The sequence below is a fragment of the Rhincodon typus genome, chromosome 8 (assembly GCF_021869965.1).
Source record: "Rhincodon typus isolate 14 chromosome 8, sRhiTyp1.1, whole genome shotgun sequence".
Classification (NCBI taxonomy): domain Eukaryota; kingdom Metazoa; phylum Chordata; class Chondrichthyes; order Orectolobiformes; family Rhincodontidae; genus Rhincodon; species Rhincodon typus.
This window is the reverse complement of record NC_063339.1, coordinates 37,359,205-37,370,374: the sequence shown is the minus strand read 5'-3', so window position 1 is coordinate 37,370,374 and position 11,170 is coordinate 37,359,205. Positions and strand designations below refer to the sequence as shown.

Sequence of the window (11,170 nt, the reverse complement as noted above, 5' to 3'; positions counted from 1 at the left end):
CCCCCTTGACCTGTCCGTCCTCCCTGGACTGACCTATCCCCTCCCTAACTCCCCACCTACACTCACCTTTTCTGGCTCCATCCCCGCCTCTTCGACCTGTTTGTTTCCTCTCCACCTATCCTCTTCTCTATCCATCTTCTATCCGCCTCCCACTCTCTCCCTATTTATTTCAGAACCCCCTTCCCCTCCCCTTTTCTGATGAAGGGTCTAGGCCCGAAACGTCAGTCTTTCTGCTCCTCTGATGCTGCTTGGCCTGCTGTGTTCATCCAGCCCTGCACCTTCTTGTCTCGGATTCTCCAGCATCTGCAGTTCCTACTATCTCAAACTTAGGTAGCAAACTGCCTGTTAACAATCCTGCACAGAAGTTAATGATAAGATGTTTGTCTCAAATAAGAATTAAGTGTTCACTTGTACTCCAGAATGAGCACCATAACCACCATCCTGTCAATTTTGTTGGAAGAACTAAATTCTGCTATCCTTGTGCTGTAGGTGAGGAATGTCCCACCTTATGGATTCCTGTACTACCAACAGTTGCTATCTCTCTTCAGGCAGTGCGGTCAAATCAGAACTATTTCATTTGATGGTTCAAAGTAAGTTGGATTTGATTAGCTGATAACTTTGTTGACATGTTTTACAAGAACTTTGACTCAACACTTTGAGAGTGGTTTCTAAGCTTCATTGCAACAAAGCCAATGTTTAGGTTGTTTTCTTACTTATCTAAAATCCTTTAAATGTTCAAGGAAATTTGTATCGATAAAATAAAATTCAAATAACAGAAGGCCTTCAGATAAAGGATAGAGGGGGCATTGTGAGAGGCAAGGTAAATTTGCAATTTCACTTGATCTCACTAAGCAAATGTCAGTGTTTGTACTATTCTAACATAGAACAGTACAGCACAGTACAGGCCCTTCGGCCAACGATGTTGTGCCAAACTTTTACCCTAAACCTAAGGTCTATCTAACCTCCACCCCTACCTTATACTATCGTCCATATGCCTGTCTACTAGTCGCTTAAATGCCCCTAATGAGGCCGACTCCACTATCCTCTCTGGCAATGCATTCCACGCCCCTATTACTCTCTGAGTAAAGAACCTACCTGTCATGTTCCCCATATCTACCTCCACTCATTTTAAAACTATGCCCCCTCATAATAGCTACCTCCACCCTAGGAAAAAGTCTCTGGCTATCCACTCTATCTGTACCTCTGATCATTTTGTACACCTCTATCAAGTCACCTCTCATCCTTCGTCGTTCTAAAGAGAAAAGCCCTAGCTCTCTCAACCTTCCCTCGTAAGACCTTCCCTCCATTCCACGCAACATCCTGGTATATCTCCTCTGCACCTTTTCCAACGCTTCCACATCTCCTGTAATGAGGCGACCAGAACTGGACACCATACTCCAGATGTGGCCGAACCAGGCTTTTGTGTAGCTGGAGCATAACTTCACGGCTCTTGAACTCAATCCCTGTATTAATGAAAGCTAACACACCATACGCCGCCTTAACAGCTCTATCCAACTAGGTGGCAGCTTTCAGGGAACTGTGGACATGAACCCCAAGATCCCTCTGCTCCTTCACACTGCCAAGAATCTTTCCGTTAACCCTGTGTTTTGCTTTCAAATTTGTCCTTCCAAAATGAATCACCTCACATTTTTCAGGGTTAAACTCCATCTGCCACTTCTCAGCCCAGCTCTGCATCCTATCAATGTCCCTTTGTAACCTAGAACAGCCCTCCGCACTATGCACAACTTGACCCACCTTCGTATCATCAGCGAACTTACTAATCCACCCTTCCACTCTTTCATCCAAGTCATTTACAAAAATCACAAATAGAAGAGGACCCAGAACAGGTCCTTGTGGTACACGACTTGTAACTGAGCACCATGTTAAATATTTTCTGTCCACTACCACCCTTTGTCTTCTAAGGGTCAGCCAATTCTGAATCCAATCTGCCACATTCCCCCCTATCCCATGCTCCTGTGTGATCGTTGATATTAACTTTATGTATGGGTGCTGTGGCACTGCAGGAGTTCTTCTCCCAGTAAAGTAATGCGTCACTACTTTATCCACAGCTGAATTCAGAAGAGAAGGTTTCTCCTCCTTGATTTCCTGCTGGATTGAGGAACATATTGTTTTATAAGACCATAAGATATAGAAGCGGAAGTAGGCCATTGGGTCCTTCGATGTCTGCTCTGTCATTTAGTGAGATCATTGCTGATATGATAATCCTCGACTTCACTTTCTTGTTTTATCCCCGTAAATCTTATAGATTAAAAATCTGTCTCAGCCTTGAATATGGTTAGCGACCCAACTTCGACAGTCCTCTGGTAAAGAATTCCACAGATTCGCTGCTGTCTGAGAGAAGAAATTCCTCCTCATCTCTGATTTAAATAGACGGCTCCTTACTTTGACATTATGCCCTCTGGCCCTAGACTCTCCCGCAAAGGGAGCCAACCTCTCCACATCAACTCTGTCAAAGTGAAGTTAAGGAGAGAAAGAAAAATCATGTAAGGAGGCCAAAATCAGGGACAGTCCCAGATAATCCAGCAATGGAGGACTGTAAAGATAATAAAGAGAGACAAAATAAACTGTGAGAGCTAACTATCAAGCCTGTGTTTCCCCTTCTCAAGTACCCCCTAACTAAAAGCTTTTTCTACAGCCCTAGTTACTCAGTTTGCCAGTACACTGGTTTACAACAATTCAGAATAGTTGTTTGTACTGCTATTTTCTGCATGAAGTCTTAGTGGAATTGCTGTTCAATATAGTTCATTCTAATCTCAATGTACCTGCCTGCTCTAATCCTGATGCCTTTTACATCTTTTATGTTTCCTTAATCAGAATTGTCCTGCTGATGCCCAGAAATTCTGGAATTAGTGTTTACAGCTTTGCATCAGGCATGCCCTGGCAGTGAATAATATAGTATTGCGTTAACACGATGCTCAACAAATGCAGCTACTTTGTCAACTGCACATCTTGTCACTGAGGCCACCCGGAACTGGAGAGTTCAGTCATCCTCCAACTGATTAGGATAAATAGATCTTAAGAAAACATATTTTTCTGAAGAGATTGTTCTTATGACATTTTGGTACCTTCAATCAGTATGATCAACCAGTTTGTAAAATATTGGGCTCTAAAGATTAGAGAAGATGTATGGTGCAGTTCTGTTGTTTGAAGATCTAAATTATCAAAGCTGTCATCTAACTGACGGAAGTTTATGTGTAATTTGTACAGTTCCCTCAGATCACAATGGCATATCTAAAACAGTGCATGCCAATAGTCTTCACATATTCTGTTGATAGTTCTGTTATCTTTTCCTGCTGAGGGCAGACTTTTCTGTATGAAAGCATTTTTATTTTTTGGATCCCAACCAGTATTGCCAGGCTTGAATTTTGAGTAATGTATATAAAAACCAGGGATTCAGAGGTGTTGATAGATCCTCAGATGTTTGCTTGCAAGTATTAAAAGCTTGAAGACAATGTGGTGAGGAATCCAGGACTCTTACTGAAAAGGCTTAGATTGGTAGATCAATCTCGCCAAGTTGCATGAAATTCTCTTTACATGTACAGTCAGTGATCCCAAAACATATGAAGTGCAATGGAACAAGTCAAATGCACATTTAATATTAGTACAACTGCACCTGACTTTAGACATGACACATGAGAAAACATAAGGCGTGACAGTAAATAACATGCCTATGGCATTCTAATGTATATATGCTTTATTTAAAACTTGGGCTGCTGAGAGCAAACTTGGGCTGGCTAGCATATAAACTATTTTAGTAAAACTTGTATCGGAAGAATGATCTCAGCAAAATTGAATTGTTCAGACTCTTCAGGTAAAGGCCAGAGAATTAAACTTGGGGTTGACAACTGTTAATTGTCAGTTTCAAATCATTTATTCTGGTGTTCCAACCAAGACTCTCATCCAACCACTTTAAGGGTTCTAAGATAAAATAAAAAAAACTTTTTCCACTTGTCACGATGACCAACTAATAGCTTGTATTGATGAGGTTTTAAACAAAAAAGGTCTATCAACCTGCTTTCTTAATGAGCACAATTATGAGTTTATTATCAAAACAAAACCTATTTTTTAAAGATGCAGTAATTGATTATTGTATACAGTTGGTAATATTTATACCTCTAAATGCCCCCAGTGATACAGCCACAGTCTTCAGAAAAGCAGACAATAAAAAAATCTCTATACGGATTGGCATTTTGAAAAGTAACACTTTTGCCTTCAATAATGACTCATTAGCCAGAAAATAAAGTACAGGATATTATGGAGTCTGTTACAACAGTTGTCTGACACAAATGGTCAAGTCAGTAATCACTCACGTTTTGTCTCTGGAGTATTGCAGACACAGCTTACTCAGGAAGTACAACCTTCAGATGTTCTTTCAATTCCTCTTTCAAAAGATGAAGAAGGTTCTACCTTGAACTGATGGTAGGGGGTTTACTTTTCAGAAATAGGCAAGGTCAGCTGGGCAGTTTGTTTGTAAGAAGCTTCTCTCTAACTCAGCTTGTTATTAGCGGGCTCTCTGCCAACTCAGTTAGATAAAATAAGAATCTCTCCAAGTCAGTCACTGTTCAAATAAACAGTGTCTACAGCAGTACTTCCCAAACCATTTTCCACTGTGACCCTATAATCAAGGCTTGAGAACAGTTGAAACCCCCTTGAGAGCTATGAAAGTCAAATGGGAGGGTGCAAAGTAGGGGACAGTGGGATCATAGGTGTTATAGTTATTTGGAGCAACCATAGCTGGCTGATAATGTTGGACAACCCCAACTGTGGTCCCAACTCCCACATTGGAAGACCCTGGTCTTCAGCAAAGCAAGCGGTTATCACCAATTAAATGATTTCTAGGCAATCGTGTTTTGAAAAAAAAATCTCAAATGCCCACTGTGAACCTTTAATGACCTTTTAAAGACATCTCTGCAGATATGTTGGTAAAACTTGAAATAAATTTCTTTGCCATTATCCTTCAAAACCTAACTCCTCCAAGCGACGTTGAATATGAAGTGCTTTTGTAAAACTGGCATCTAACAAATATTTTTCATTTAAAAAATAGGAGTTTTATCGAATTTGTGCAAAATCCAATAAAAAGAGCAGAGATCCATCCTGCAGTATATATGGCACTGAAGATGGCCCATCAACGTATTCCCTTGCAGTTAAAAGTTCATCCCGTGGAGGAAGTTGAGTTATTGATTCAAGGACAACCTAGTACAAGCTTACGGAGTCCAAGGTAATACCTTCTTTGGGTGATATCGGAATAAATAGTGTATATTTCAGCTGAATTTTGAAAATTGCAGTATTGGGGAATGTGTACAAATGTACTTTGATGGTAAGTTTGTGGCAAACTCTGATATAATGTTGATCAGTGAAGAGCCTACACATTCTGCAATGGTATTAATTCTTTTGATCAGGGTGTAGAACTGTGGGGAAATGTTGCAGAGTACTTTCTGTTTTTTACAAATTTGTAGTATTTTCTTGACAGAAAACTATTTGTGTTCAAATGTTTGACTGGCAATCGAGGTAGCAACACCACAGCAGATTTTATTTGGAGCTGTGGTTGCCACAACCAATGAGTAGAAGACAATTTTTTTTTACTACTTGAGAATTCAGAAATGAACCATCAAACTATGTAGTAGGAGGAACCATGAAAAATATCACTGAAGTCCAATGTTTTTATAAAAATCTCCAGAACTACAGAGGCAGGCTTTTTAAAAATTCATTCATTTTTGTAGGCATTGCTAGCTTGGCCAACAATTATTGCCTGCCCCTAATAGCCCTTGAAAAGCTGGAGGTGAACTGCCTTCTTGAACTGCTGCATTTCATATGTTTCAAAACATCATGTAGCAGTTAGAATATCTGGAGAGGAAACAGCCATAGGAAAGAATGGAAGGCAAGCCTTCCTACTGGTTGGAATCTCACTGACTATAAAGGAAAATAGTTGTGGGTTTGAAGATCGCTCTTCACAATCCCAACACATCTTAGCGGGAGTTTCTTGGGTAGATACTTTCTTACTCACCTGTTCAGAGATATTATACATCTCTGGAACAGGTGTCACTTGATCCCAGGCCTCCTGACTCTGAACCAGAGACACTACCACTGCACTGCAAGAGCTCTGGTATTTCTCAGGGTAGATTTTTCTCATCAGCGATGTTGTTGTACGCCTATGGAGTAGGTGGAACTTGAACCCATGCCTTCTGGCCCAGAGTTGGGACAATAGCACTGGCCATGAGAGCTCCTCACTCTTTCTCAGCGTAGATGTTTTCCTGATCAAACTGTTCAGGCATGTTATGACAACTGTCTGGAGCAGGTGGCGCTTGAACCCAGGACTCCTGGCTCAGAGGTAGAGACACTGCCATTATGCGTCATGAGCCCCTTACCATTTCTCAGGGTACTGACCTAGCCTCAAACATCTTCAGCTGCTTCATCAATGAGCTTCCTTCCATGATAAGGTCAGAAATCTGCTGAAAATTGCACCATGTTCAGCATTCATAACTCTTCAGATATTGAAATAGTCTGATCCATATGCAGCAAAAATTAGAAAACTTTCAGATTTAGGCTGATAAATGACAAGGAAGGACAAAGCAATTTCCATCTCCACCAACAGAGAACCTAACCATCTCCTCTGAACATTTAATGACATTAACATCACTGAATTTCCCACTCTTGGCGGCTCACAGCAATTCTGGCCTGGTCTCTCAATGGCAGTCAGCCTGGTCTTGGTGGTATGCCAGCTGGTGTCTCGGTGGCTCATGGCGGTGTCTTGGCTCAGCGTGCGGGTGGATCCTACCCAGGCATGTTCCCGAGGCACCAGGGGTGATCGGAGAGGCGGTAGTTTCAGCACAGCAACGATATCTGTGGCAGAGGTGTCAAGAACAGGCAGCAGAGCAAGATAAGTGGAAGATTCATCAAAGCCTGTTGAACTTCTAACTTATTCCTTTATTTTTCTAGTTTAAACTGTGAAAGACTTAATAATAATTTACTTTATTTCTTTAATTTTGTACTATTTTGTGGAGTAATGCTTAATTTTTTAACTCTCGTTTCTCTTGAGTACACATGACAATACAAATCTAAATCTAAGAGCCTGTTCGCCATTGTCATAGCAAAAGGAGTGTGATGGAATATTCTCCACTCTCACCTAGACGGGTGCAGCTCTAAATATACTCAAGATAGTTGCCACCAATTGGGACAAATTGACTTGTACGCCATCCATCATAAGAGGTAGGAGCATAACTAGGCTATTCAACCCATCGAGTCTGCTCTGCCATTCAATGCCTTTTCCCCATAGCCCTTGATTCTTTTACCGAATAAAAATCTGCCATTCTCAACCTTGAATAACTCAACAACCCACCCTTTACAGACTTCTGCAATTCCACAGATTGACTACTCTCTCGAGATGAAATTGCCCCTTATCATTTACTTAAATGAGGAACACTTTTTTTACTCTAAGATTATGCCCTCTGGTCCTAGACTCTCCCACAAGGGGAAACATCCTTTCCGCATCCATCTTTTCAAAACCCCAAAGAATCTTTTGTGTTCTAATAGGGTCATCTCTCATTCTTCTAAATTCCAATGCATACAGGTCCAACCTACTCAGCCTTCCCTCATAAGACAGTCTTTCCATACCTGTGATCAACCCAGTGAATCTTCTCTTGACTGCTCCAATTTCCCCTTAAATAAGGGGACCAAAACTGTTTGCAATATTTCAGGAGTAGTCTAACTAGTGCCTTATGCAGTTTTAGCAACGCTTCCAAACTTTCATATGTCATTCCCTTTGAAGTAGAGGCCAACGTTGCATTCACCCTCCATGCTACCCGCTGAATTTGGATGCTGGCATTTTGTGAATTTTGCACGAGGACTCAAATCTCTGCACATAGATTTCTGTAGTCTTTCTCCATTTAAATAAAATACAGTTCCTCTATTCTTCCTGCTGACGTACGTAACTTCACATCTTCCCATATAATACTCCATCTGCCAAGTTTTTGCACATTTGGTTAATCTGCCTATACCCCTTTGCAGATTCTTTATGTCATCCTCAATACTTGCCTTCCTGTCTATTTTTGTGCCAACATTTATTTCTTCCATGCCTGACTGACAGACACAGCAGTGTGTACTATCTCCAAAAACTAGTCTCCTTTTAAGCCCACAGTCTGAACAATCTGGAAGGACAAGAGCAGCAGAAACATAGGAGCACCTCTACCTGGTTCCCCTCCTGACACCCATCACGAATTGGAACAGTTTAGCCATTCCTTCCCTCTTTGGGATCAAAATCCTGGAACTCCCTACCTCACAGCACTGTGGTGTACCTCCACCACAGGACTGCAGCACTTCAAAACACATTCAACAGTACTTTATTGAGAACACAGCAGGCCAAGCAGCCAAAAAAAATGGCCATACCCTGTAAACAAATATAAATATAAAAGAAAAGAGGCCTGGAACTAGAATGTTAGTAGGTATAGATAAATTCTTGTTTTTAAATGTCTATGTGAACTGTTTGCATTAAAAATATTGTCAAAATTATTATTTAAAAGTCATGACAACAGAAAGTGTGAATTGTGGACAAAATTTTACATTTGCAGGACTTTTTAGTTTACTTCAAAAATAGGGTGATCTTCCACTTGACAAACATTCTATTCAGTTTGAACATTCTCATGATGTGAGTTTGCATGCGTATAGTGTGCGTAAATGTAAATTTTTATCCTTTCTTGGTACATGGACTGGCATGGCTGATGGTTATTGTTCATTCTGATTTGCCTTTGAGAAGTCAACAGAAGGCAGTCTTTGTGAAGTGCTGGCTGTGTTTTTTGTCACATTGGCTTACTGGGCTATTTCAGAAGACAGTGAACCAAATTATTCTGGGGCTGATGTTGCACTTAGGCCCAACGAACAAGGACACAAATAAATACAGAAATTGCTGGAAAAGCTCAGCAGGTCTGGCAGCATCTGTGGAGAGAAATAAGAACTGTGGAAGAGTCAATGGACCCGAAATGTTAACTCTGATTTTTCTCCACAGATGCTGCCAGACCTGCTGAGCTTTTCCAGCAATTTCTGTATTTGTTTCTGATTTCGAGCATTTACTGTTCTTCATGGAAAAAGGACACAAGCTTGTTTCTTCCAAATGGAAGAACACTGACTTAATACTGTAAGATTAGTGTCCACCTTAGAAAGTTCTGACATTATCTTTACCATTTTGTTGGGAATTTAGATATCAAGTATGTTGCATTATTTATTGTCAAAGTGTAGTCTGTCTGAAGTCATTGTACATCTTAATATAACTAGTCAACTCATTGCAGGTTTTGTGTAGGCTATCAAAATTGGACTGTTCAGCTGATGCCTGAGGAAAAATCACGTGGTCCTTTGGAATTGCCTTGTAACCCTGTTCCACGCTTTTTCACCATGAATGTCACTGAGGTAATGGGAAAAAAAATCTGAGCATAAAATAAATGGTTGGCAGGCATCATGAAGTCAAGGGCAAGGATTCATATTTGAAGCAGATGAAGCTATAAATCTGTGCAAAGTGTGAGACTAGACAATGTGCTGAATGGCCTTAAATACTGTTATCATTTGTACTTCTAGTTTGCAGAAGTGCAGCATGATTAGAGTTCAGTTATCACTGAAATAAATATTGATTTTTTTTTTTCTTTGCAGTAGTACAGAAATCATGATAATACAGTTGTTGGAATGCTGTTTGTAAAATGAATGTTGATTAGCGCTTTATGATTTAGTGCAAAGTTAAATCCTTGTTACAGTTTTGGTTTTTCAGCTTAACTAGAAGTGTATTAGGCATGTACAGCAATCATAATTGCAACTGCAATATTTGACTTCATGTTAGTTGTTTAATAATGCTATAGAGTAATGTTAATAAATTATTTAATTCCTTTTCCTCAGGTTGTTGAAGTTGGGCACTTTTGGGGTTACAGAACCGATGGGCAAAGCTTGCACATTTTAAGCAAATTGATGACTGAAATTAATCAGTTGAAGTTGACAGCACTGACCTTGGAGCCATGTCCTGACTTTTGTCTCGCACCATTCAGAGATTGCAGTGAAACCCATTATTACAGAGCTAAAGTCTTACAAGTCTCCGGTGATTCTGCTGAGGTCAGCATTAACATTTGTAATCCATGTATCTTTTTCTCATTATTAAATTAATAGTATCACGTGTAGCTATTAGCTCTGCTTAGGTGGTAGCTCTTTCCCTTCCAAATCAGAAAGTTGTGGGTTCAGTCCACTCTGAACTTGACATACAACCTAGGCTGAGGAGTAGTATTGAAGGTATTCTGCTTGGCGAGAGTGTGATTCTGTGGTTGAAATGTTAAACAGTTGCTTCTGTTCACTGCTTAGGTGAGTACAAAAGAAAATTTGATAATGTGATTTAAAGGACTAAGAGTTTTCTTTTTTATTTGCTTCCTCCCACTTGTGGTCAAAAGATTCTTTTACAGTGTTGTTAATTAGCCCTTTTTCATCATTTAACACTCTGGAATCTCATCCTCCACGGCTTTAGTGTTCTATTTTTCTGTATACAGTTTGAAATCACATATGAAAACTGTGAGGCTCATGCTACATGTTTCTCTCATCACCTGATTTAATACTGCTCCCTACACCTAACTCTACTATTTGGTAGTCTGTAAGCAACTCCAACCAATTCTATAGCTGCTTGCTGTTTCTTAAATCCACCCAAACAGATTCCACACTTTGTTTTTCCGATCTGACATTCTCTCTTACTACTGTATTGATTCCATCCTTTATTATCTACCAATCCACCTCCTTTTCCTTCTTGTCTGTTAGACCATACCCAAGAATCTGTCTTTATACCTTTGGATCATTTACCCGTCGTGAATCGGGCATGCAACCAGATAGAGTGCCATTCTGCTTTCAAAGCATATTCGATGCTTGTCCTTGATTTTCCTGCATTCTAGTTTCCCAAGCGTGTTTTTTGATTCCCTATTACTAGCTTCCTTCTAATTTAGGTTACTCATCAGGCTCCAATCCTCCTCATAAGTTAAGTTAAAGCCATTCTAACAGCACAGGGAAATCTACATGAGGATACCAGTCCGGTCCTCTAAACGTGTAAATATTTAAGATACTATTCTTTATTTAATTAAACCAGTTCCTGCAAGTGTGATTAAAATTTGCCTTCACACAAATGATAAATTATCACATTTGC

At 40.1% G+C, this 11,170-nt stretch overlaps 1 protein-coding gene across 1 annotated transcript in view; it reads left to right on the top strand.

Annotated features, from left to right (window-relative positions):
- The first annotated feature begins 494 nt into the window (after positions 1–494).
- The window catches only part of LOC109922785 (ATP-dependent RNA helicase TDRD9-like), a 36,519-nt gene continuing 25,843 nt past the window's right edge, over positions 495–11,170 (top strand). The window contains exons 1-4 of the mRNA XM_020522828.2: positions 495–590; positions 5,066–5,239; positions 9,300–9,417; positions 9,895–10,104. Coding sequence (XP_020378417.1) covers positions 5,127–5,239; positions 9,300–9,417; positions 9,895–10,104 — 441 coding nt within the window. The 5' untranslated portion in view covers positions 495–590; positions 5,066–5,126. The remainder of the gene's footprint in view (positions 591–5,065; positions 5,240–9,299; positions 9,418–9,894; positions 10,105–11,170) is intronic.